The 23,791-nt window shown below is 44.2% G+C and overlaps 12 protein-coding genes across 13 annotated transcripts; 5 read left to right on the top strand and 7 right to left on the bottom strand.

Annotated features, from left to right (window-relative positions):
- Positions 1-208: 208 nt before the first annotated feature.
- Positions 209-941, top strand: LOC131265411 (transmembrane protein 267). Its single transcript, XM_058267670.1, has 2 exons — positions 209-510; positions 577-941. Exons 1-2 carry the CDS (start codon positions 226-228, stop codon positions 904-906), a joined length of 615 nt encoding a protein of 204 aa, XP_058123653.1. The 5' UTR covers positions 209-225; the 3' UTR covers positions 907-941.
- A 135-nt stretch (positions 942-1,076) lies between these two features.
- Positions 1,077-1,952, top strand: LOC131263003 (transmembrane protein 50A). Its single transcript, XM_058265125.1, has 3 exons — positions 1,077-1,326; positions 1,423-1,554; positions 1,634-1,952. Exons 1-3 carry the CDS (start codon positions 1,237-1,239, stop codon positions 1,892-1,894), a joined length of 483 nt encoding a protein of 160 aa, XP_058121108.1. The 5' UTR covers positions 1,077-1,236; the 3' UTR covers positions 1,895-1,952.
- A 281-nt stretch (positions 1,953-2,233) lies between these two features.
- Positions 2,234-5,097, bottom strand: LOC131266448 (chitooligosaccharidolytic beta-N-acetylglucosaminidase). Of its 2 annotated transcripts, none has more exons than XM_058268978.1 (3): positions 4,944-5,097; positions 4,618-4,712; positions 2,234-4,148 (listed from the first exon to the last, which is right to left on the bottom strand). In XM_058268978.1, the coding sequence occupies exons 2-3, from the start codon at positions 4,689-4,691 to the stop codon at positions 2,396-2,398; spliced, it is 1,827 nt and encodes a 608-aa protein (XP_058124961.1). In that variant the 5' UTR covers positions 4,692-4,712; positions 4,944-5,097; the 3' UTR covers positions 2,234-2,395. The 2 variants fall into 2 exon arrangements, with proteins under 2 accessions (XP_058124961.1, XP_058124962.1); XM_058268979.1 differs by having other exon boundaries at positions 4,960-4,990.
- A 483-nt stretch (positions 5,098-5,580) lies between these two features.
- On the top strand, positions 5,581-6,912 carry LOC131263329 (general transcription factor IIE subunit 2). The gene is made up of 4 exons (XM_058265512.1): positions 5,581-5,771; positions 5,837-5,935; positions 6,001-6,163; positions 6,241-6,912. Exons 1-4 carry the CDS (start codon positions 5,710-5,712, stop codon positions 6,802-6,804), a joined length of 888 nt encoding a protein of 295 aa, XP_058121495.1. The 5' UTR covers positions 5,581-5,709; the 3' UTR covers positions 6,805-6,912.
- Positions 6,913-7,121: 209 nt separating this feature from the next.
- LOC131265133 (clavesin-2-like) lies at positions 7,122-8,179 on the bottom strand. Its single transcript, XM_058267395.1, has 2 exons — positions 7,463-8,179; positions 7,122-7,379 (listed from the first exon to the last, which is right to left on the bottom strand). Exons 1-2 carry the CDS (start codon positions 8,177-8,179, stop codon positions 7,122-7,124), a joined length of 975 nt encoding a protein of 324 aa, XP_058123378.1.
- A 664-nt stretch (positions 8,180-8,843) lies between these two features.
- On the bottom strand, positions 8,844-9,899 carry LOC131265136 (clavesin-1-like). The gene is made up of 2 exons (XM_058267396.1): positions 9,174-9,899; positions 8,844-9,098 (listed from the first exon to the last, which is right to left on the bottom strand). Exons 1-2 carry the CDS (start codon positions 9,897-9,899, stop codon positions 8,844-8,846), a joined length of 981 nt encoding a protein of 326 aa, XP_058123379.1.
- A 522-nt stretch (positions 9,900-10,421) lies between these two features.
- On the bottom strand, positions 10,422-11,478 carry LOC131265137 (alpha-tocopherol transfer protein-like). Its single transcript, XM_058267397.1, has 2 exons — positions 10,753-11,478; positions 10,422-10,673 (listed from the first exon to the last, which is right to left on the bottom strand). The coding sequence occupies exons 1-2, from the start codon at positions 11,476-11,478 to the stop codon at positions 10,422-10,424; spliced, it is 978 nt and encodes a 325-aa protein (XP_058123380.1).
- A 440-nt stretch (positions 11,479-11,918) lies between these two features.
- Positions 11,919-12,966, bottom strand: LOC131265950 (retinaldehyde-binding protein 1-like). The gene is made up of 2 exons (XM_058268265.1): positions 12,241-12,966; positions 11,919-12,170 (listed from the first exon to the last, which is right to left on the bottom strand). Exons 1-2 carry the CDS (start codon positions 12,964-12,966, stop codon positions 11,919-11,921), a joined length of 978 nt encoding a protein of 325 aa, XP_058124248.1.
- A 657-nt stretch (positions 12,967-13,623) lies between these two features.
- On the bottom strand, positions 13,624-14,675 carry LOC131265138 (clavesin-1-like). Its single transcript, XM_058267398.1, has 2 exons — positions 13,953-14,675; positions 13,624-13,872 (listed from the first exon to the last, which is right to left on the bottom strand). The coding sequence occupies exons 1-2, from the start codon at positions 14,673-14,675 to the stop codon at positions 13,624-13,626; spliced, it is 972 nt and encodes a 323-aa protein (XP_058123381.1).
- A 1,027-nt stretch (positions 14,676-15,702) lies between these two features.
- LOC131265139 (retinaldehyde-binding protein 1-like) lies at positions 15,703-16,731 on the top strand. The gene is made up of 2 exons (XM_058267400.1): positions 15,703-16,425; positions 16,498-16,731. The coding sequence occupies exons 1-2, from the start codon at positions 15,703-15,705 to the stop codon at positions 16,729-16,731; spliced, it is 957 nt and encodes a 318-aa protein (XP_058123383.1).
- Positions 16,732-18,162: 1,431 nt separating this feature from the next.
- Positions 18,163-19,191, top strand: LOC131265140 (retinaldehyde-binding protein 1-like). Its single transcript, XM_058267401.1, has 2 exons — positions 18,163-18,885; positions 18,958-19,191. The coding sequence occupies exons 1-2, from the start codon at positions 18,163-18,165 to the stop codon at positions 19,189-19,191; spliced, it is 957 nt and encodes a 318-aa protein (XP_058123384.1).
- Positions 19,192-20,503: 1,312 nt separating this feature from the next.
- On the bottom strand, positions 20,504-21,554 carry LOC131265141 (clavesin-1-like). The gene is made up of 2 exons (XM_058267402.1): positions 20,832-21,554; positions 20,504-20,764 (listed from the first exon to the last, which is right to left on the bottom strand). The coding sequence occupies exons 1-2, from the start codon at positions 21,552-21,554 to the stop codon at positions 20,504-20,506; spliced, it is 984 nt and encodes a 327-aa protein (XP_058123385.1).
- Between the last annotated feature and the right edge of the window lie 2,237 nt (positions 21,555-23,791).

Consider the following 23,791-nt stretch of genomic DNA (forward strand, 5'->3'; position numbering starts at 1 on the left):
AATGAAAATAATTTTGAAAACGATGAGTTTTTAGTACAAATAAGGTTTATGTATCTTTGTATATACCTTGGTTAGTTTGACAGTCTTAGCCAAGATCTATGGTAGAAGGAGGATAGTATATGCGGTAGACCAGAAAGAATAATTTTGACAGTACTGTCAGAAATTGTTTACTGTTTTGAAGTTCTTCACTTCTTCGAAGTCAGAAAAAAGTGCACTCGGTTTCGAATGGTTTTTAATTTTTCTGTAATTTTGAAGCATGTAGCATTATGTTTGGTATGCCTTATTGGCGATAAACTTAGTGATGCCGTGGAGAAACCACCACTTTTGCGTGCTTGTATCGACAACTGTACCCACGTCTTGATAGGGTTGATTGCATCCGAAATCTTCCTAAACGGTTCAACCTACAACACTGCAAAGCATGAATACCTTTTACTCCTTTGTGAAGCCGCCGTAGTTTCTTCACTCATAGATTTGGATCATTTCATTGAGGCTAGATCTTTCAGACTCCAGGTACAGTAAAATCCGATCGCCATTTGCATAATATTCATTGTATTAACATAATCTTGTGTGTTTCAGGATGCAACAAACCTCGATCGGCGACCATTCCTTCACAATTCGGTCTTTTGTATATTGATTTTTTTGTTGTTGATCATCGTAAAACCATTCGGAACTAGCAATTTTCGTTTGTCTACTGCTGTTGCTTTTATAGCGTTCAGTACACACCACATGCGTGATGCAACAAGGAGAGGAATATGGATCAAAAGTCCGTTTCAAGACGATAGCAGCAGACCAATTCCATACGTAGGATACCTTGTATTTACAAACATCTTACCACACGTGATGACTATTCTAGTACGATCGCGACGCCTGGAGGCAGTGAAGGACCAATTTATGGAACTTGTTTAAATAAACACAATAAAATTAACTTAATTTAACTAAAATAACAATAGAAATTCTAAAAACTGTTTTCATTGCAAGCAAGGTGAATAGGCGTCAACAATTTAATTTATAGACCTTGGCTGAAAGAAATGTCAAACCTGTTTGACAGTCGTGATTCGCTTTTTTGTTGCAAAACTTTATCAAAAACAGAAATCATCGAACGAACTAAAAAATATCACAAATCGGTGAAAATTTTCGTGTTTTCATTGTTACGGTGGAGTATATAGATAAGAGGTGGCACATAGATTGCTACGGTATTTGTGGTTGGCGAAGTTTGGTGGAAACAAATAACTCAGCATGTCTATAACGGAGAGAATTCGACAAAGCTATTGGTTCGAAAACATTTCAAGGAAAACCATTGTTGCTACATTGGTAGCATCGTTGCTGGTAGGATGATTGTTGGCGCAAGCTTCACTAATTAGATTTATACTAATACATATTTTCCATAATCTTCTATCGTAATGGCTGCCGTGTGGCGAACAGTTCTTTACAGGATGGTGGATTATCATCGACACGGCGTCGGTGTACCCGAGTGCGTTTAACTTTTCGTACTACATTTGTGGCATTCTTGCTACCATTAGCTTTATAATGGTGAATGCAATTTCTAACGAAATGGTGCGTATCATATGCGGGACTCTCCCTTTGATGTAAAGATCGGTACCCTAATCCGTTTCATTTTCACTCATTTTCGTAGCTTCACGGAAGCGCAGGTTTTACCGGGGGCATTCTTGGTGAAAGTGGCATCAAGGTGTTCCTGTTCGCTGGCTTCGTGCTTGGATTTACTGCCATCATAGCGGCCATATGGATCATGATTGCCGATTTCGCCGTCAACGAATCTCGAACCGACAAGTATCCCGGTTACGCACTGCTCATGCATAACGTATTTATTTTCTTCTCGATGATCATCTACAAGTTCGGGCGTCATAGTGAATCTGATTATTTGGGTGGCTACTAAACACTACGCTTCACATTACGCCTACATACCAACCGCTTATCAACGTATCATAGTTTCATTTTAAAATTTTCACACTCATTCTTATCCTTATGTGATGTATTCCAAGAAATTGGTCCGAAATATCCAATCTACATCATGAAAGATAGATTCAACAGTTATCCTTATACTCAGTTTTTCACATAAAACAACATCCTAGTAGAGAAAGAGAGCCAGGGCAGGTACTTCTTTGATGGCAAAAAAGTGAACAGCTTATCCATCGCTTTCGGGAACGCATATGAGAATACATAATTGAAAAACTAAGAAGTATATGAAAATATTAACCAGCGATCCAGAAGAATTAGATGTAAACAATAAACAATTAACTTTTATTTATATACTCAAACATTGTTCTTTTGTTTACTGAGGAAATGATCAATAAATGGCGTCACGTAGGGAAGTAACTTGTTCGAATGGAAGGTATTAGTTTGTAATATTTACGTCTCCGTTCTGGTGCATGGCTGTCTATGTACGACCGGCGTCACCTCCGATCGGACAGTTGCCCTCGTTCTGCAGACACCATTTCGGCTGCAGACTGTTTGCCGCAATTCCTTCCTCTACCAAGCGCTCCCGGTGAACGAGCATTCGTGCTTCGGCTGCCTGCCAGCCGGTGCGTGGATTGCTCCAAAGCCGCTCAGCGTGGGCACTGAGTCGCGGCCAGAGACGATTATCCAGCGTGTAGCTGTCGGATTGTTCCGTCCACAAAGCAGCCTCACCACCGAGGATCTGCCGGGCGTACGGGCCACCAATGGCCATCAGATCGTTATTGTACACCTTCTGCCAGCCAATGTACGGGGCGCACCAATTGCTGCCGTCAGTAACCCATCCGGCGAACCCACAGTCCAGGTAGAGTGCGTCGTAGTTGGAAATTATAAGCCGATAGCCCTTTTGGAGCAGGTTCGTTACCTTGCTATCGTTTCCGGTCGTCCACACCTGGATGAGGTAGCGATCCTTGTCTAGATACTGCTCCAGATAGGGCGATTCCGTCAGCTTGCTCGTCCACATAAGAATGGGACGTTTCTCTCCACCCGCAGGCAGTGTGCTGTCCAGCCGGCGAAGTGCTTCCGTTTGGAAGTAGTTCCAGAGTTTCATAAAGTCAACCTCCTGAACGCCCCACTCTTGCTGTTTCATCCACGTTTTGATCGAATCCGTAGCGTTCCAGCAGCGAATCGACACTTCATCACCACCCATGTGGAACAGATCGGACCGATTAAACATGGCGTTCATCTCACGGTACACATCCTCCAGAATGTCGTACACGGCGTCCTTCGTTGGATCGAGCTGTCCACAGGGTGGTTCGACGCAATAGTTTTCCCACGGTTGATAGTTGAAGCAGCTGGTCACACCTAGCTTTTCCCATCCTTCACCCACGTGTGCCGGTGCATCCAGCTCGGGAATAATTCGTACACCACGCTCGAGTGCATATTGCACCAACGCACGTACATCCTCCGCCGTGTACACCTCCCTTTGGCTGTACGCACCGTACTTGTGTAGCGTGGGTCGGGACTTGATCACTAGTGGGAAACTTTGCGAGTCAGTGATATGCCAGTGGAATACGTTCAACTTTACCATAGCCATTCCATCGATCGTCCGCCGAAGGGATTCCAGATCGATAAAGTTACGGGACGTATCCAACGCCAATCCACGATGCGCATAAACGGGCGCATCGGAAAGACTCAGCGAGGCAACCATTTGTAATTCCGACCGAAGGTCATCGTACTGCACAAACTGCGCCAGCGTCTCCAGTCCGTGTCGGCCGCCAAAGAACGTTTTGGCGGTGATCGTGGCAAGAAGCTCTCCACTGCCTCGGGGCTTAACGGTGAGTTGATAGCTTTCGTCCGTACCATAGTTTAGCGTGAGCGAGTCGTCCTGGACTTCCAACTTTATGCGCACACTTCGGCCTCCCGTTTTCAACTGAACACCTTGATATTTTTTCTTCAACTGATTCCGGAAACGCTCCTTGTTTGCCTCCCAAAGGGAAGCCAATTGGCGCAAGTCCTCGTCCCACTCGAACCATACCTGCTCTGGGTCGATGTGTGCGAGCTCGTTTCCTACCTCGATCGAACCGGTCGGTTGTGGCCACAGGAGACCCGTACCTGGGCCGCAGAATAGACGACAAGCCGGTAGACTGATGGCCCTGCCCAGCGGGTTCGATGCTTCTGAAATGGCCGTTTTTACACAACGATCATTGACGCACTGGTAGCTCCAAACTGGGTCGCTGTTAATACCAAAGGAAAGAGAAAATTGAAATTAAAAAAGGTGTCAAAGAGTACTTCGAGTCCTTTTTCAAATTTTATCGTCTTTCCTTGTGGCCAACCTTTCGGATGCTTGTCCCACATTCGGTAACACCAAACAGACGGATACAATCACGGCAACAGCCACCAGGAGGCTCGCAATTAAAAACCATTTCTGTGTCCAAATCATATCTTCCCGATCGTACGTGGAATCGACACTATCTATCAGAGTACACTATCAGAGGTACTCATGGGGCACAAAATGCAAACAATTGAATCCCTTGACGAATGGAGGCAACAGATGTTTGCCAAACACTTATTCTTATCTTTTACACACATGAACGGTACATGAAAACCCTATACTTTACAGTTTATAATCCCTCTAATCATATTATGTGGTTTGCTTGACCAAACGAGTTCAGTGGCGTTGGCTGAAAGAAGGAAACTACTTACCCATCAGTGTCGACTGCGATAGTGTAGTAGAACGTGCCCACCAGAATGGCTGCTAAGAACCATTTGCCATTCATATTTCCGATAAGAGTTGCAATCTACAAATAGAAGGAAACGAACGAAAGTGTATTTGAAGAAGTTATCAGCAGACGAGTGTCGGATATACTGGCAACAAATTAGCAAGCGTAGGCCTTGAAGTCGACTCGGAAAGGGGAGAACTACGGCGATACTTTCACTTCTGATACCACTCCCTCTTTTCGTGATTTACACTGGAATCTACCCTTCCTATGGTTTCTGTACCACAGCGGATCAGTAAAAACACAACTTACAAACACTGTACGATACCTGTACGAACTATCTTGCCACTGCAAATGGAGCGTATCGACAGAGCGAGTTTTATTGAAAATGTTTTCTTTTTAGTTTTACTCCGTGTTGACCATCCTGCTTCTTTTGCGCTGGACTGCAAAGATGACCGGGCAATGTTCTTATTTCGATTTTTTTTTTTGCGTTCTCCTGTCTTTCGGCATAAGCAAACCGGTTTTCTTCGCTCGGGGGCCAATGTCCTGTGAATTTTTTACCATTTTTATGAACATGATCCCCATAACTTACATCAGAATCCAGAGGAAAAAGCACAACAAAACAAACACCCGTTACTTTGTTTTTGTTTATCAAGGAAATCAGCTGAGATTGATGCACACAAGCAGGATCTTAAATCAAAAATCAAAACTGAAAGGATAATTATTTGATTGTTACGATTTAAAATTTAAATAATGTTTCGATCTTGGGTTTATATGATGTTGTAGTGTTTTATGGATCGATGAAGATAAAAATATACTGGTTTTTAAATTTTGTAAAATTGGTTATTTCATGCACCATTTTTAAATGACGACCAAGGTGTTTCAAGCTCAATGTAAGGAATGTTGAGGACGATAAGGACCGGCAACACTGCTGTCAGGCTCTATCTATTTTGTTTACGTTTGCAGAAAGTTTTGTGCAGGTTCCCAAGAAAATAAGTATTTTTACGTTTAAAATACTCCGGCAGTAGTGTGATTTCTCGTTTACTTTCCGAGTGAAGAGGAACAATAGCCATTAACCATGGATCCAGCACTTTTACGCGAGCGGGAAGCCTTCAAGCGGCGGGCGATGGCCACGCCAACGTAAGTCTTTGTAGACTGATATCGCATAAGGGGATGGAAGTACCTTAACTTTATTCTTGTTACAGCGTCGAGAAAAAGGCTAAAACGGAATCCTCGTTTGCCCCGCCAAAGGATGTTAAAAAATCGAGGCCGGTTAGCGCGGCACCGAAAATCGATGCCTCAAAGTAAGCAAATCAGGTTGGTTCCTTGGAGCCAGAGCGTTCTCTAATATGTTTGCCATTACCTACAGCTACAAAACTATGACCGGAAGCTCACAATACAGATTCGGTGTACTTGCCAAGATAGTGAAACATATGCGTACACGTCACCAAGAAGGAGATGACCATCCTTTGACGCTGGACGAAATCCTAGATGAAACTAATCAGCTGGACATAGGCTCTTCGGTGAAAGCGGTAAGTAACGGACAAACGTTTGGCCATGTTGAAGTTCTATTAACTAAACCGGTCTTTTTCCCCTTTCCAATCGATAGTGGCTTCAAGCAGAAGCACTACGGAACAACCCCAAAATAGAGCATACGCCAGACGGACGGTATCTGTTTAAATCGGTGTTCAAAATCAAGGACGGCAAAAGCCTGATGCGGTTGCTCAAGCAGCACGATCTCAAGGGTCTTGGCGGCGTGCTACTAGACGATGTTCAGGAGTCATTGCCCCATTGCGACAAAGTGCTCAAGAATCGTGCATCGGAAATCATTTTCATCACACGGCCGAACGATAAGAAGAAAATTCTCTTTTACAACGATCGCACGGCCAACTTCCAGGTAGATGAAGATTTCCAGAAGCTCTGGCGTTCGGTGACGGTCGACGCGATGGACGACGCGAAGATCGACGAGTATCTCGAAAAGCAGGGCATTCGTTCGATGCAGGACCATGGACCAAAGAAACCATTGCTGCCTAAGCGTAAGAAGCTGGCGAATAAGAAACGGCAGTTCAAGAAACCGCGTGACAACGAGCATTTGGCGGACGTGCTGGAAACCTACGAAGATAATACGCTGACGCAGTCGAACGCTGTGCAAGAGATAAAACAGAATAATTGATTCGTCCGTGCCCGTTGATTGTGATACACCAACTGTTGGCACAATATGCCTGGTATACTATGTAATATATTGAATAAATAACGACTTTTTACATTGTCATTTTTCCTCTAAAACCCTAGATTCGCTTTATAGAGCCTTTTTAAATATTAAAATTAATTTAATTTTATTTTATTAGCAATGATTCGATATTCGATGACCAATTTATAAATACCCCATTTGGTACGTAACTGCACGTGCCTCAATCTAGATTGAACTTCCGAAAGCTGCCGACCACTTCAGTTAAAAAAAAACCAGTTTGGTAATTAACTGCACGCGTCCTAATCAAGATTCAACTTCCGAAAGCTGCCGACCACACCAGTATCGAGATCTGCTCGGTTACATGGATGGTGGGACGCTGTCGCACGTTTCTCGTCCACCTTCATAGCATCCAGCCCGACGATGATGTGCCTGTTGCGGTCAAGCATGTCCCGCAAGTTTTGTTTAAGCTTCGCTGCATCCTGTTTGCCACCGTATGCCGTCGGCAACATTGCCTTCAGATCGGTTTTCCGTACGAAGTCGTCCACCGAGGGGTAACACTGCGAAACAAATCGATATTGAGAGAGTGAGGGGGAACAGTTCAATGCCGTCCGGTTGGGGCTGGAAGCGTAAAGTTCTCAACCTTGAGGCGACTGCGCAGCTTCTCGCTGCAACAACTCATGACCCATTCTCCGACGGTTGCACCGAACAGCGGAAGGTTCATCACATGCACCTCCTTCATGCGAATCGGATGCGATTTTGTAACGCAATCTATGTAGTTCCTAATCTCGGTCAGAGACCACTGGGCGAAGGCCTTCATCGGCACATGCGAGTGGTCGGAGAACAGCACGAGTCCGCCAATACTGCACAGCGCATCTTCGAACAGACACTCGAATACCATCGTAAAGAAGCGTATCTGTCGAACCACGTCGTGCTGATCGATGTCCAGATTGGCGTATCGCATCAGGAACACGGTGCGACCTTTGTCGTCCCGACCCAGTGGTAGCAAAAATTCACTATCGATCACATCCTGCACCCATGGTTCCGAGGGGTCCAGGTTACCGTACCACGCCGGGAACCGTTGGCGCATTATCAGGAAACGTTCGAGCGTGTCGCAAGCGGCCACGTGGGAGAACTTGCGGACGCGCAAAAAGCGCAGCAAGAACGAGGCATCGGTGCGGGAGGCCAAGATGCTCGGGTTCTTAGCAATCCATTCGCGCATCTGGCGTAGGGCCTGTTCGACAATGGCCGGTTCCTCATGCAGTTCATCGCGAGCAATCTGTCGGTGCAGTGCTGAATCTACCGGACGGTACGAGTCGTACTCAACCGGACACTTGTTAACCTCTGGCGCACTAGGCATGGTAATCGCGGTATGCACTTCGAACGTACCGACGCCAACCGAATCAACTTTACGCAACGAGCTGCAATTAGCTACTGCAGCTCTGGCATCATGCGAATTACTTAGACGGCCCAGCTGGTTGCTGCGTAGTTTTAACGCCATGCAAGAAAATTGATCGTTCTAGATCGTCAGCTCTGCAATTGCTTCGAGATCTCTCTGGAATTACAGACAGATTTTAATATTTGACTTCTGCTACTTACAATAATCCATGTTCAGCAACAACAACTCGTCGACTTAATGTTAATGGAAAACATAAAACACCCCGCCAAGACAATTAACAGATTTCCATGCATGTTATATCAAAAGAGCTTCTGTTAGCTGTAGATAACTGTCTCAAGAACATACATTGAAAAATTAAATAATAATGAAAAAAAATTAATGTTTTTGTTTGCTTTGGATGCCTTTTCAGTTAGGGACATGTAGTGTAGTATGTTTTATGACATGTAGTGTAATGTTTTATAAACATAATTAATGTTTTGTTTGAATGCATTTTTATTTACATTTATTCTTCAAGCTCGCTAAACGCCGGTCACAGAATTGTTCTCAGAATGGTTTTTATCGTTCAAATTTAGCAGACTTTTTCCATGCAGTTCCAAAACAGTTTACCAACCTTCTTGAAAACCGATCAATTTATTTCCAAACGCTTGAAAATAGCTCCGGCCGCTACTGCATCCGGTTCTGCCCCCATCTTGTTCCAAACGGATGCATAATAGTCGATGTCAATTTCCATCTGGTCGAGCCCCAGAGTGATTTCACGCTGCTCCTCCACGCGCTTCCGGAAGGCTCGGTTCAACGCGTGCAAATCCTGCGTGCCACCATATTCCTTCGGTTTCATGTTCGGCTCAAATTGCTGACCGAATTCGGTGATGGAGGACAGGCACTGCAAATAAAGGAAAATAAAATGGTCATATTAAATGAGACCGTTGCTAAAACGAAGCTCCTGTGCATCGCCTACGGTGATTTTCTCCCGCATTTTGGGATTCGCAAATGAGACAAACGTGTCCATCGTTGGTTCGCCAAATTTGGGCAGTTTCGCCGAAAAGATATCACCGTAGCGCAGCGGGTACGTGTGACCGAACGCATCCATCATGATTCTCAGATCGGTTGTGTTCCACTTCTCCAGGTTGTTCACGGAGATGCCTTGCCAATCCATAAACACCTGGCAGCCTCCGATCTGCGTTTCTTCCCACTCGAGCAGCGTCTCCATAACGATGGCCATGTACTTGCCATCTTCGAAGGGCTGATGCTTCTGATCGTGATAGCGGGCAAATCGACACAGTCCCACCATGCGACCGGCACTATCAAATCCGAGCACACTGAAAGGTACATTGTCGAATATTTCCATCATGGTCGGATCGTTGCTGTCGAGGTGCTTAAACCAGCTGGGATACAGCTCGCGCACAACCAAGTATCGCTCGAGCGCTTCACAGGCCATCGGGACGGAGAACCTCCGAAAGCGAAGGAATCTCAGCAGGAACTTGGCGTCCGTTCGACACTTCCGGATGTGCGGATTGTTCACGATCCATTGCCGCATTTCGGTCAATGATTGCTCCCGAACCAAGTCATCTTCACCGAGTTCTTCCATAGCAATTCGACGATACAACTCCGGTAGCTCAAACTTGTACCCATCGTAGACCGAAGGGTTCTTTTCCACGGAATATGGAGAGAAGCACGGAGCCATGCTAATCAAATGGTTTTATTACATCCAGTGCGCCAATGCGACTGATCAGAGTCGCTGTTTTCGAACTTGACTTGACCGTAGCCTTACTGTGGCCAATTTATTATCATTTTCGGTGAAATTTTGACCTGCGGCTCTACTTCACCTTTTCCAAGATAATGCCATCACCAGAGATGCACTTGTAAATGATCGATTTTGATTCTTTTTTTATATTTTAAGAACAGATTTCACTTGCACTTTCTTATCGGTCAGTGTTCGGACCAGCAATGTAACATGACGAAAATAAAGACGGATGTTGCAAAATAGATTTCAGACAGTTCGGATTCAAACCGTTTCAAATTATCGTTCGAGGCTAAGGATTAAACAATCTCATTAAGAAATATTATAAGCATTTTATCAGCTATAATTTTACGATTGACGCAAAAAGACGAAAATGAACAACTCATGGATATATGGTGTTTGGGTAATTTATTTCGAATAGCTTTCAACTGAAACTGTTCACTGTTCACATTCAAACAACACAAGTTATTCGATGTTCAACGGGTTAAATACCACACTAGCCTCCTCCACGGACAACGGCTCTTTCTCCTCCCAGACAGATGCGTAGTGCTCGACATCAATTTCCATTTGATCGAGTCCCAGGGTGATCTCTCGTTGTTCCTCGATTCGCTTGCGGAAAGCTTGGTTCAGCTGACTCAAATCAACTGCGCCACCGTATTCCTTCGGCTTCATCGTAGGCTCGATGTACTTCTCAAGCCCGGTCACCGATGAATGGCACTGAAACAGAAAGACGGTTCCGTTGTAGACCAAGTTTAGGTTTTTAGGTTAGCATAGGTTTTAACGAAACTATGTTTACCTTTATTTTGTCCCGCATCTTAGGATTACCAAAGGTGAGAAGCGTTTCGGCTGCTGGAACTCCAAACTTCGGCAACCCGAAGGCATGAATTTCACCGTAGCGCAATGGGTACGAACAGCTGCAGAGGTCCATTACAAGTTTAAGCTCCGAAGAGCTCCATTTTTCGAAACTGGACACCGTGCAACCTTCATACTCTATCAGCACCTGGCATCCACCGATCTGCACTTCTTCCCACTCAAGGATGGTCTCCATCAGCATCACGGTGTAGCGACTGTCTTGTAGAGCCGTATGGTTTTCGGCGTGGAAGCGACCGAACCGGATGAGCATCACCATGCGGCCAGCGCTATCCTGCCCAAGGTACGTGAATGGATCGTACTCAAGTATCTCTTTCATCGACTTATCGTTACAATCCAGCTGCTTAAACCAGGTTGGATGCAGCTCCCTAATCGATAGGTAACGCTCGAGCGCCTCACAAGCCATCGGGACGGAGAACTTCTGGAAGCGAAGGAAGCGCAGCAGAAACTTGGCGTCCGTTCGACACTTCCGGATATGCGGATTATTCGCGATCCATTGTCGCATTTCGATCAAGGAACTCTCCCGGACCGTATCATCCTCACGCAGTTCTTCCTTTGCGATTTGACGGTACAACTCCGGCAGCTCAAAGGAATACTCTTCGTAAGCTGGAGGGTTCTTTTCGACAGAGTACTGTGTAAAGAAAGGAGCCATGTTTAAAGATGCACTTTTCGACCAGGGACAGAGCAGAGCACACAAGCAACTGATTTCATGTGATTTCGGGGAGCTCCGAGATGCACCAAACTTGGACTCATGGTTGGTCAGCTATCATGATTGGCGCAGGGCTGACCTTTTTACATATTGTTTGATACACTTTTTGTATGATAACTTTGCTGAAGTATTTCACCTTTGCGTGCACGATAAGAAACAGTGAATGACCTCGTTTATTTTCTTAAATAAATGGACTTTGGAAGCAACTACATTTCCAATTTCCTCAAGTGTTCAATCAATGTAAGAAGATGTAGCCCTTATTATTTGCTTTTTTAAGCTTTTGAAAAATATGTACAATAAAATTAAGATAATCTGAAAAATTTCAGTAATACTTTTATTCTTAAGATTTTTAAAGCATTTTTATCTCAACTGATCCGGTGTCTTCACATGTTTAGCTGTTTGAAAACGGCCCCAGTACCCGCGTCCGCCGGGAGTGGTTCCTCGGAATCCCATACCGATGCGTAGTGTTCGACATCAATTTCCATTCGATCGAGTCCCAGAGTGATCTCTCGTTGTTCCTCGATTCGCTTACGGAAAGCGTGGTTCAGCTGACTTAAATCAACTGCGCCACCGTATTCTTTCGGCTTCATCGATGGCTCGATGTACTTCTCAAGTTCAGCGATTGACGAGTAGCACTGGAAAAAAATCACATGAAAGGGTTTGGTTTTGGTTCACAATTCGGACGGAATGCTTTTAAGTACGTACATTAATTTTTTCGCGCATTTTCGAATGAGCAAACGAGATAAACGTCTCAACAACAGGGCGGCCAAATTTTTGTAACCCGGCAGCATGCATTTCATGGTAACGGAACGGAAACGAGCGACTATACGCGTCCATGATGATTTTCAGCTCAGACGTGCTCCACTTTTCGAAATTATTCACCATGCAGCCATCGTACACTACCAGCACTTGACATCCTCCGATTTGTGTTTCTTCCCACTCGAGCACGGTCTCCATCATTAGCGCCATGTATCGCCCGTCTTGGAGAGCCGTATGCTTCTCAGTATGGAAGCGCCCGAACCGGATGAGCATCACCATGCGGCCAGCGCTATCCTGCCCAAGGTAGGTGAAGGGGGCGTATCCACAGATCTCCTTCATCAACGTATCGTTACAATCCAGCTGCTTAAACCAGCTAGGGTACAGCTCCCTGACGGATAGGTAACGCTCGAGCGCCTCACAGGCCATCGGGACGGAGAACTTCTGGAAGCGAAGGAATCTCAGCAGAAACTTGCCATCCGTTCGACACTTCCGGATGTGCGGATTGTTCGCGATCCATTGTCGCATTTCTGTCAACGAGCGCTCCCGGACCGAGTCGTCTTCACCGAGTTCTTCCTTGGCAATTCGACGATAGAACTCCGGCAGCTCAAACTCGTACTCATCGTACACCGAAGGGCTCTTTTCGACGGAGTACGGGAGACTTTTCACCGACATTTTCAATCTCGTACTTTGTCACAAGTCTGCGCTGTCCGAAAAAAAATTTAAAAAATCATATTATCAGCTGTGCCTGGGCAAAAAATAAATGAAAGAGCAAATGCTTCTTGTTACAATAACCTTAACAAGTGCTTGTCAGCTTATCTGAAAATAACTTAGACTGTCTCAGTATGAAGGCGTGTGTAGGTGAGCACTCCATGGATGCCGTATTGCAACTGAAATGCATTTTTCAGAATTGCTTCGTTTTTTGTGTGTATAAAAACTTCGCTGGCACCGCCCACATAGGGTAGTTTTCATTAACTACAGGTAAATTCTTCTCCGTCCCTCGGTACCTGAGGCAATAATAGATTATAGGCAATAGGATAAACTTTCCAGGAGTGCTATAAAACTACGGATTATTGTCAAAATAGTTCTCAAATAACTTACGTTTTGGTTCTGAACCCCTAGCTTTAGTTATGGAAGGTTAGCAATTAAGCCATTACTCATGTTGACCTTAAGCATACATCGAGGAACTTCCTACACCATGCTTTCAACAGACAATGAAAAAGGAAAATAAAAAAAACCATAAGTCGCGCAAAAGGATATTTATTTACGTGCAACAAACATATTTTTTAAGCACATTTGTAGCACAGTTTTTCAATGTTTTCAAGGATTTCTCTAGTCGATGGATAACTTTTTGAATTCCTTCGCTTCAGCCATGTCCGGATTTTGCTTGCTCCACACCGAAGTATAGTGATCCAAGTCAATATCAAACTTGTCCAATCCCAGCGCATAATTTTCGTTTTGTAGCTCGAATCGTTCCCAGAATTTCTTGGTCAGCTCATGTGCATCGACCGTTCCTCCGTAGATTTGCGGCGTCATGGATGGATCCAGCTGCTCCTTCAATTTGTCGACCGTGGCGTGACACTGAAAGTGAACGTGAGAGGAAACACACTCATGTTCAACACCTTCTTTATAAGAATCTCACATCATTTAAGAATACTCACGTGAATCAACTCCCTAAACTTCGATGGCGCAAAGGTTAGCATATACTCGACAAACGAAACAGCAACTTTGGGCAGCTTGGCTGCATGTATTTCATGATATCGTACCGGGGTGAAGCGGGTGAATGCGTCCAATCCGATTTTCAACTCCGTCGCACCCCAGCCTTCAAATAAGTCCATGCTTATGCCGGTATAGTCAACTAGCAACTGAATACCACCAATCTGTACCTCCTCAAATTCGAGCAGTGCTTCGAGCAGCAAAAATAAAAACCGTCCTTCCGGCAACGGCATAAATCGCTCTTTTTCGAGCTGGACGATTTCCATCAGTAGCACCGTTCGTCCAGCGGAATCTTGTCCCAGCACGTACACTCCACCCGACTCCTGAATGCGTCGCATTTCTGGATCGCTGGCGTCGAGCTTCTTGAACCAACTCGGATACATTTCACGCACCGTCAGATACTGCTCCAGTGCTTCGCAGGCCAGCGGAACCGAAAACTTTCGGAAGCGCAAAAAGCGCAACAGGAACGGCGCATCCACGCGACACTTGCGGATGTGCGGATTGCTCACGATCCATTCGCGCATCTGCGTCAGGGCCTGCTCACGCACCACATCGTCCTCACGCAGTTCTTCCTGGGCGATTTTCCGGTACAACTCTGGCAGCGTAAACTTGTAGCTTTCCTCCACTTTGCGATTTTTATCGAAAGAGTACTCTACGCGATTCGACATTGCAGGGCGATGGTACCAACCAGTTTGATTCAGTGCTAACGACTCACTGCCGGTGACGATGCAAACTCGAGCTACTTTTATTCCTCGAAAACATTCAATTGATCTCCGGTTTGAGGCGGTACACGGCTGCAATTTAAAGCGCATAGTCGAGTCTTGGTTACTATCAAATGTTGTTATCAAAATGCAACGTTTAGTACTTCGTCTGTTGTTGTTCAGTGTATGTTCTGGATCATGGTATACGATGCATTGATTAAAAATATAAAAACTTCGACGGCAACCGTAAACAGATAATGGTCGCTGTTGAAAAATTGCTTGCATTTATGTCTTTGGAATTTCTGAATTCCTGAAAACTTTCGATATTTGATATATGACCTTTGGGGCATCCTTTTTATATTTCCTTTGGGGCATCCTAACCGTACTTGATAAATGGGGCATCCTACCTACTCTTGAAATGTGTTATTGATTAGGCTTCGGCTTAAAAAAAACGGTGTCAATTACAATTATAAGATGGGTAGTTTGCGCAGCAGACCTTATTAAAGACTAAAAGGTGACTATTCACACTTTAATTTACAATCGATGAAATTTGAATTCAGCTTCACCGTAACAGCTGGATGATAAGAATTTGAATTATTTTGGCTACTCTTACATACTTTACCAAACAACGATTACCACATTGCAGCGCGATGCGCCTACAACGATCTTTCTTTTTCCACATGATTGGACTCTTAACGGAACCTGTGAGACCAAAAAATAGAATGAATAATAATAATAACAAAAAAACATGAGTTCGTAGAAATCAGCATATGATAAGGACAAAGACCAATGCCCCCGAAGGAAGCATCGAGTGTAGCGGATCATAAAAAATCTTCTTTAAATCACGGGGCCTTCAGCATACGTTATAAGTTATAATGCATATTGCAAGGCGCACCGTCGCCGTTTATATGAGGTAAAATTTTGTCTACGATTCAGTCCCATTCGTAGCAGCGCCCGCGGTACGTCAGAAGCAGTGTGATCTCCCTTTCGTGAAATGGCGAAATTAGCCGCGTTCAGTGTTGACAAAAAATCTCAGGAGTACGACGAGTATCAGTTCACGCTACCCGAGTTATTCCGTGACATTGCCAAGAAAGAGCTGCGTGAAGATGACTCGGTCCGGGAACAATCGTTGACGGAAATGCGCCAGTGGATCGCGAACAATGAGAACATCTGGAAGTGTCGCACGGACGCCAAGTTCCTGCTACGGTTTCTTCGCTTCCAGAAGTTTTCCGTCCCGATGGCCTGTGAGGCACTAGAACGCTATCTGATGATGCGTGAGACCTACCCGAGCTGGTTCCAGAATCTCGATAGCTACGATACTGCGATAAAGGAGCTCTACTTGGACGGTTCTACGTCTATTCTTGGGCAGGATAGTGCAGGGCGTACGGTAATATTCTTCCGTGTCGCCCGCTTCGTGGCGGAAAAGATGGTCCCACCTAAGGGTGCTCAATTTTTAGCACTCCTGCTGGAAGCGATGCTCGAGTGGGAAGAGGTGCAAATCGGAGGACTGAAGCTGATGGTCGACTACAGCGATATGGATTTGGCGATTTACGAAAAGTGGAGTGCATCGGAGCTACGGCTTGTCATGAATGCCTACAGCCGGCTGTACCCACTGCGCTACAACGATGTACACGCTGCCAAGCTGTCGAAAAAAGCAGTCCCAATCATCGAGAAGCTGCTGTCGTTCACCGATCCCAAAATACGGGAGCGAATTAATGTTGGTAGCCACGTGGCTAAAGCGCAAGCTTATAACTGATGCGTTTGGTCCGTTTACTTATTTTCATTGCAGTGCTATGCCTCTGTGGCCGAGATGCAGAAACATTTCGAACCAGCCATGGTTCCGAACGTTTACGGTGGGCAGGTCGATCTGGATATCCTCAATCAGTCCGTCTGGTCTCGCATCGAGCAGCAGCGGGATGTCGTGCTGGGAATGGACAATATGGAAATCAATCTCGACCATTACGCACCAATCTGGGACGAGATGAATGTTGCCACTTTGCCCGCTGACGTTTCCTCCGCTTAATGAAGCATCTGCGCCTGCCCTCGTCATTAATTAATTTCACGATCATCTGTATGCAATGGCCGACGGATTGGTGATGCCCAGTTTTTTTTTTTATAAAATATCGTTTATTGTACGTGTTACATAAATATACTTACATTTCTATTTTTAAACCAATTTTTACATGCAACAGTCAACGACGTTTATGTCAATCACAGCATCGCTGTTTCCAATGTGGAAGCCTGTCTTCCAGCGGATTGCTGGCGTCAATTGGACTATTTTGGGGTCAGGACTTATCATCATCCGACGGAGTGATCGGATAGACATCTTCCTTCTGGTGTCAGCGGCGGTATAGACGAGCTATTGAATAACAGTCCGGAGACAAGGGTACATCGATGGTACTGCTGCGATATTGGGCGGGTTTCCCACAACCGCGATGTGCTGCGAACCAATACGCAGGTATCCCTGCTCCGCGACGTATCTGTTAATCAACAGGGCGAGTGAGGTGATGCTTGGGATGTGCATGTTCTGCCCACCTCGGTCCCTTGGTAGAGCTAGATGAAGCAGAGGTATCCGGATTCCTCCAGAGCGATTCCATAGCAATGACCCTATGATGCTCGAGACCTTTGCCACATCCAGTTGTCGTGGCCCGCAAACCGATGCTACGGCGTTGCAAATCCGCTTGAGTTCGGACATAATCAGCCTAGCCACCTCATCTATGCGGTCCCACGTCTCCTGGCGTCTCGTCGATGTCCGGGTAGGCCGGGGATCGAGTGAACTCCCTGGAGCACAAGTACTGACAGAAAAATTCATGCCCCGTCAGCACCTGGGACAAGTGGAAGTTCACCCGTCTATGTTTCCGGGCTAGCCACCGCTCCACGTCCGGGATCATCTGATGGCTCCTACCAACGAATCTACTCGAGCGTCGCTAATTGCCAGTAGATGCACACCTTATTAAAGACGGTATTGTGACTATTCACACTTTAATTTACAATAGATGAAAGCTAGCTGAAATTTCAATTCAGCTTCACCGTAACAGCTGCATGATAAGAATTTGAATTATGTTGACTACTCTTACATACTTTACCAAACAACGCTTATCACATTGCAGCTCGATGCACCTAGAACGATCTTTCTTTTACCACATGATTGGACGGAATTTGCTCGACCAAAAATAGAATGAATAATAATAATAACAAAAAAACATGAGTTCGTAGAAATCAGCAACTGATAAGGACAAAGACCAATGCCCCCGAAGGAAGCATCGTGTGAAGCGGACCATAAAAAATCTTCTTTAAATCACGGGGGCAGACGGTGCCGTTTAGCATATGCTATAATGCATATTGCAAGGTGCACCGTTGCCGTTTATATGAGGTGAAATTTTGTCTACGATTCAGTCCCATTCGTAGCAGCGCTCGCGGTACGTCAGAAGCAGTGTGAGCTCCATTTGGTGAAATGTCGAAACTAGCCGCGTACAGTGTTGACAAAAAATCTCAGGAGTACGACGAGTATCAGTTCACGCTACCCGAGTTATTCCGAGACATTGCCAAGGAGGAGCTGCGTGAAGATGACTCGGTCCGGGAACAATCGTTGACGGAAATGCGCCAGTGGATCGCGAACAATGAGAACATCTGGAAGTGTCGCACGGACGCCAAGTTCCTGCTGCGATTTCTTCGCTTCCAGAAGTTTTCCGTCCCGATGGCCTGTGAGGCACTAGAACGCTATCTGATGATGCGTGAGACCTACCCGAGCTGGTTCCAGAATCTCGATAGCTACGATGCTGCGATGAAGGAGCTCTACTTGGACGGTTCTACGTCTATTCTTGGGCAGGATAGTGCAGGGCGTACGGTAATATTCTTCCGTGTCGCCCGCTTCGTGGCGGAAAAGGTGGTCCCACCTAAGGGTGGTAAATTTATAGCACTTCTGCTGGAAGCGATGCTCGAGTGGGAAGAGGTGCAAATCGGAGGACTGCAGTTGATGGTCGACTACAGCGATATGGATTTGGCGATCTTTGAAAAGTGGAGCACATCGGAGCTGCGGCTTATCATGGATGCCTACAGCCGGCTGTACCCACTGCGCTTCAATGATGTACACGCTGCCAAGCTGCCGAAAAAAGCAGTCCCTATCGTCGAAATGCTGCTGTCGTTCACCGATCCCAAAATACGGGAGCGAATTAATGTTGGTAGCCACGTGGCTAAAGCGCAAGCTTATAACTGATGCGTTTGGTCCGTTTACTTATTTTCATTGCAGTGCTATGCCTCTGTGGCCGAGATGCAGAAACATTTCGAACCAGCCATGGTTCCGAACGTTTACGGTGGGCAGGTCGATCTGGATATCCTCAATCAGTCCGTCTGGTCTCGCATCGAGCAGCAGCGGGATGTCGTGCTGGGAATGGACAATATGGAAATCAATCTCGACCATTACGCACCAATTTGGGACGAGATGAATGTTGCCACTTTGCCCGCCGACGTTTCCTCCGCCTAACGAAGCATCTGCGCCTGCCCTCGTCATTAATTAATTTCACGATCATGTGTATGCGATGGCCGGCGGATGGGTGATGTGCAGTCGTTGAACGAAATCGCTCGTTGTTGTCTCACGGTTGCCAGTGGTAACCGGTCTGTGACGTAATAAATGTGATCGAGGGTTGAAAACGGCCTTTGCAGTGTGATAAGGTGTGTTTTTGCACGACGCTGAGGTAAGCAGCTGCTTCGTCCGGGTTTACTCTTGCATAAGCGAATCTGATGGATGCACTTGATCGTCGATTCCTCTTGTTTTTATGTGGTTGAATTTTTTTTCCATTTTTATCTAGCACGGAGGTCACTGTTTAATCTTCAGACTGCCCTTTTCAATTCTTACGAACGGTGAAGCAGAATGATGACACAGAAATAATTGTTTATACTTTAGAATATTTTATTATTTTTCATTGAGCTCATTCAACATTTAAGATTCATCGACAAATATAATACGTCACCAGTTTTAAGAGCAAGTTTGACCTTCAGGCTGCCCTTTTCAATTCTTATGAAGGATTAACCAGAATTATGACACAGAAATATTTATTTATACTTTAGAATAATTTCTTATTGCACACTGAGCTCATTCAAGATTCAAGATAAGAGACGTCCCTACTTTTAAGAACAAGAATCAGCACATCTTTCGCTAACGGGGCGTCCAACAAACGATATTTAAATGTGTTAGGAGATCCTGAAATAAAGCTCAAACTAAACCCTTTCATGGTTCCTAAATGGTTGAACCGCGCCTGAAAAAACGTTGATGATAACTACCAAATTAATTGCAACCATTCCGAAGAATGCTTCCCCATTTTCAATTTGACCTATTTGTAAACTTAAGTGATTCGGCAATGCTGTGCAGTGCATTTCATCAAGATGTTTGGGGAATTTTTATAGTTGCAACTATATCGAAATAAATCGTGATAAGGATATCAGGTGAAAGATTTTCATAACAAGTGGTTATCAGTGAAGAAACCTCTCCCACAGTCGCTAATGAATATAGACAATGTAAATCAAGAAATATACAACGAAAAACCTTTTCTGTTAAATTTTGTTCGTTCTTAAATTTAATAAAATTGTCTCCTCTATCCTTCTGTAGTTGCTTTTACAATACTTTAATATCTATATTTTTAGCTTTTTCTTTGCGAAACCAACCACCTTTTAGTCTTAGTAAACATCTATCATGTCACAAATATTTCTAGCACTCGTGAAAAACTGTGAGCAACTGAAGATTAAATGGTATTATTACATTTCACCAAGCACAATTGCTTACCTTTCCGATTGTTCAATTAATCCACGGTCAGCTTTCGAAAGCTTCCCGTCACCCCACATTCAATTTCACCATTTTGTGAACCGGTTTGATTCCACAACGAAGAGTAGCTCTCCTTATCGATGCTCATTTCGTCCAGAGCCAGAATAACGTCACGACGGCTTTCAAGGTGTTTGAGGAATCGTTTCTTCAGCTGCTCCAGGTCGCACTTTCCCCCGTACTCGGTCAGTAGCAAGGAATCGTCAAACTCTTTCACCATCTCCTTCACCGTGTTGTGACACTAGAATTTAATTGCCTCATATTAAGAAAGCCCTATAGAAGTGGTTAAACGACTATTAACTACTCACAATAATGCGTTTCTTCAGTTTGGGACTCGCGAACGACAGCAGCACGTTTACGATCGGGATGGCAAACTTGGGGAACCTTGCGCCATGAATTTCCCGTATCCGCATCGGATACGACCGGCTGATGGCTTCCATGAAGACTTTCATGTCCGTCACACCCCATATGCCGTAGTGCTTGAGAACTGAGTCGGTGTAGTCCACCAGCACTCGAAATCCACCAATCTGCAGTTCCTCCCACTCAAGCAGTGTCTCGATAAGGAGCGCCGCGAATCGTCCCTCCTGCATTGGACCAAACTTTTCCACGTTGAACCGTGCGAACTTGAAGAAGATCACCATACGCCCATTATCGTCTTGGCCCATGTGCGCGAACACTCCGTCGTCGATCATTTCCCGCATGGCCGGCTCGTTGCAGTCGAGATTTTTGAACCAATCGGGAAACGTTTCCCGCATCGCCAGGTAGCGCTCCAGCGCCTCGCACGCCGTTGGAACGGAGAACTTTCGAAAGCGGAGGAACCTTAACAAGAATGACGCATCCGTACGGCACTTTCGGATGTAGGGATGTTTCGCGATCCACTCGCGCATCTGCGCCAACGATTGCTCACGAATCACGTCATCTTCCCGCAATTCCTCTAGGGCCAGCTTCCGGTACTGCTCCGGTAGCGTAAACTCATACTTATCGTAGCTTTCCGGTCGCTTGTCGACCGTAAAACCCTTGGAAGATTGCATTACGGTCTCGAAGGTGGTTTCGCCTCAAAAGCACAACTAAGACTACTGCTCGCGGTTCTCGCGCGTACCTTCGCAGGGCTATTTTTTCCTAAGGTAGGCTCTCGCGTTTTTATTCGCAGAAGCTTGTCTAGACGAGACACAATCGTCTGGGTTAGCTTAAAATGAATAAATTTATCTCACGCATAAATTACGTATACGCGGGAAGGGGAAACGTTTGTTCGAGTAGAAACGAAGACGATCACGAAAGAAACAATTTCAAAAGGAACGAGAATAAAAAAGATTGATCTTAGCTCCGTAGCTGATGATTTTTGTACAATGAAAAAATACAGTTGTCTACGTTTTTTAGTTAGTTACTAGAGCAAACTCTAGTATGCAGATGCAACCTAAAAGAACTATACAAACGCGCATCAGAATTAGTAAATTATGGAATGTACATTTTATGGTTACACTAGACACATCACGGTGCGTTCTTGAAACAAATATGTGTAGAAAAAGCAATTAATTAAACCTCCGACCCATCAGCTGCGAACCTGTGACCTGTTTTTACGCATTTTATCTTCATCTTCGTCAGGCTTCTTTCTGCTACATCTAGTGGTTACACCATTAAAAAATAAATTTCGTTAGTTCGTCCAACCTTATTTAAAGCCAAGCAGACATACGTAAAACGACTCTCAAATTAAAAAATCATACAAGCTTATCGCTTATAAGCTGTAAGCAGACAGGTTTTACGACGCTCAGAAGAAAGACGTTGACGTAGATCGACCATGCTGGGTGGAAGAACAAGGTACGCAGCATTGGACTGTTTGTACAGTGCTTTAGTTTCTTTTACTTTGCGTGTAATGCAGGAATATTTAAAGCATGTTAAAAAATTTATGCTATATGTAACTAACGACAGATAGAGGGTATAAACTTTGGACAACACGAACTGTATATTAACTAAATTCAAAAGTAGTACGGAAACAATCTGTCTAACGTGCAGACAACTTGTTTATTAATTATCATCTTTTTAAAGTGGGATAAAGAAATCGTAAAATCAACCACTACATTGTAAAGAGTGTCAAAAAAAATGGACGAAGGTTAGTGGAGCATCTATCGTACGGTGGGAGAAGGTAAAACAATCAAGCGGACATTTCAATCTTTTTAAGAATTTTTTGTCATTTTTTAATGTTTTTTAAGCAAAACTTAATCAAAATCTTGATAATATTTTTTTATTTAAATTTAATAAAAATATCTTTTTTGTCAATTTGAACCATTATTTATAATTCCATTATTTATAATTCGCCATTGGGAAACCAGATGGCACCATTTTAGTATGAACAAGGTTTCTTACTAGAAATATATGCATTCAAGTGACGTAATGCAATAACTTAAAGCCATGCTTGAATAATCGATGTCTCTTACTGCATTAGATTGATTCGAACCATTGCTTTTAGAGTATACTTTCTATTCGATCTTTACTTCGATCGATCGATTCGATCTTACTTGATATCTTTCGGTCATGCAATATTCCAATACACGAGCGGTGGTAGTATCTTTACTTAAAAAGTTGTACTTCAAAGACGCGCCATATATAGCTGAATTTTTCAGAACTTTCTATCTATATTCCATGTATATTCTTATGCAGTAAAATTTTCCCATGTCCTTTTTGAGGCCTTTTTTATTCATTACCAAAGTTTGAAAACCTTGTGTCTGCATCATTTGCTTACAAAAAAGCATGTTATTACAATGCTTGTAACTGTTAACAAGAGAAAGTATTTATATTGTATGGAATTGTATTTACATCCTTAAAATGTATCTGTTCAAAATGCTGAATTTCAATGAAAAATTCGAATTAACTTTATATTGACTAGACCACACGTATTTCTAAATTACGTTAACATCAACATAAAAAATATTTTTAAAATGGCACGTTTTTCACTTTGGTATAGCACAGATAGAACCTGACTAACATTTAAGCTTTTTACTATCAACATACAAAAACTCCCAGTGCTTTTTAATGTCCTTCTCTTATCCCACCGTGTACGCGAATAAACTGGTTACCGTGTCAAAGGCAGACCGAGTCGATTAACATTCATTTATTCATTCATAATGTATCGCTTTTATCTTACCTGTGAACCCAGCGAAGAGTGTAAATATAAAATGGAATGGTGACCCAAAATTCTACTATTCAAACTTCAAAGATAAACGCATTAATTGTCATCATTATCATCGTCTTCATATCAGCCTTACTATAAGAA

Source organism: Anopheles coustani, chromosome 2, assembly GCF_943734705.1.
Source record: "Anopheles coustani chromosome 2, idAnoCousDA_361_x.2, whole genome shotgun sequence".
NCBI classification, from domain to species: Eukaryota; Metazoa; Arthropoda; class Insecta; order Diptera; family Culicidae; genus Anopheles; species Anopheles coustani.

Coding starts and splice junctions, on each gene's coding strand:
- LOC131265411 (XM_058267670.1), top strand. CDS start 226: ATGGTTTTTAATTTTTCTGTAATTTTGAAGCATGTAGCATTATGTTTG. Junction 511..576: donor CTAGATCTTTCAGACTCCAG/GTACAGTAAAAT, acceptor TGTGTGTTTCAG/GATGCAACAAACCTCGATCG.
- LOC131263003 (XM_058265125.1), top strand. CDS start 1,237: ATGTCTATAACGGAGAGAATTCGACAAAGCTATTGGTTCGAAAACATT. Junction 1,327..1,422: donor CATTGGTAGCATCGTTGCTG/GTAGGATGATTG, acceptor TGTGGCGAACAG/TTCTTTACAGGATGGTGGAT. Junction 1,555..1,633: donor ATGCAATTTCTAACGAAATG/GTGCGTATCATA, acceptor TCATTTTCGTAG/CTTCACGGAAGCGCAGGTTT.
- LOC131266448 (XM_058268978.1), bottom strand. CDS start 4,691: ATGAATGGCAAATGGTTCTTAGCAGCCATTCTGGTGGGCACGTTCTAC. Junction 4,149..4,617: donor ATCGCAGTCGACACTGATGG/GTAAGTAGTTTC, acceptor TGGTATTAACAG/CGACCCAGTTTGGAGCTACC.
- LOC131263329 (XM_058265512.1), top strand. CDS start 5,710: ATGGATCCAGCACTTTTACGCGAGCGGGAAGCCTTCAAGCGGCGGGCG. Junction 5,936..6,000: donor CCGAAAATCGATGCCTCAAA/GTAAGCAAATCA, acceptor CATTACCTACAG/CTACAAAACTATGACCGGAA. Junction 6,164..6,240: donor TAGGCTCTTCGGTGAAAGCG/GTAAGTAACGGA, acceptor TCCAATCGATAG/TGGCTTCAAGCAGAAGCACT.
- LOC131265133 (XM_058267395.1), bottom strand. CDS start 8,179: ATGCCTAGTGCGCCAGAGGTTAACAAGTGTCCGGTTGAGTACGACTCG. Junction 7,380..7,462: donor AGCTGCGCAGTCGCCTCAAG/GTTGAGAACTTT, acceptor TTTGTTTCGCAG/TGTTACCCCTCGGTGGACGA.
- LOC131265136 (XM_058267396.1), bottom strand. CDS start 9,899: ATGGCTCCGTGCTTCTCTCCATATTCCGTGGAAAAGAACCCTTCGGTC. Junction 9,099..9,173: donor AAATGCGGGAGAAAATCACC/GTAGGCGATGCA, acceptor CTTTATTTGCAG/TGCCTGTCCTCCATCACCGA.
- LOC131265137 (XM_058267397.1), bottom strand. CDS start 11,478: ATGGCTCCTTTCTTTACACAGTACTCTGTCGAAAAGAACCCTCCAGCT. Junction 10,674..10,752: donor AGATGCGGGACAAAATAAAG/GTAAACATAGTT, acceptor TTTCTGTTTCAG/TGCCATTCATCGGTGACCGG.
- LOC131265950 (XM_058268265.1), bottom strand. CDS start 12,966: ATGTCGGTGAAAAGTCTCCCGTACTCCGTCGAAAAGAGCCCTTCGGTG. Junction 12,171..12,240: donor AAATGCGCGAAAAAATTAAT/GTACGTACTTAA, acceptor ATTTTTTTCCAG/TGCTACTCGTCAATCGCTGA.
- LOC131265138 (XM_058267398.1), bottom strand. CDS start 14,675: ATGTCGAATCGCGTAGAGTACTCTTTCGATAAAAATCGCAAAGTGGAG. Junction 13,873..13,952: donor AGTTTAGGGAGTTGATTCAC/GTGAGTATTCTT, acceptor GTTCACTTTCAG/TGTCACGCCACGGTCGACAA.
- LOC131265139 (XM_058267400.1), top strand. CDS start 15,703: ATGGCGAAATTAGCCGCGTTCAGTGTTGACAAAAAATCTCAGGAGTAC. Junction 16,426..16,497: donor AAATACGGGAGCGAATTAAT/GTTGGTAGCCAC, acceptor TTTTCATTGCAG/TGCTATGCCTCTGTGGCCGA.
- LOC131265140 (XM_058267401.1), top strand. CDS start 18,163: ATGTCGAAACTAGCCGCGTACAGTGTTGACAAAAAATCTCAGGAGTAC. Junction 18,886..18,957: donor AAATACGGGAGCGAATTAAT/GTTGGTAGCCAC, acceptor TTTTCATTGCAG/TGCTATGCCTCTGTGGCCGA.
- LOC131265141 (XM_058267402.1), bottom strand. CDS start 21,554: ATGCAATCTTCCAAGGGTTTTACGGTCGACAAGCGACCGGAAAGCTAC. Junction 20,765..20,831: donor AACTGAAGAAACGCATTATT/GTGAGTAGTTAA, acceptor ATTAAATTCTAG/TGTCACAACACGGTGAAGGA.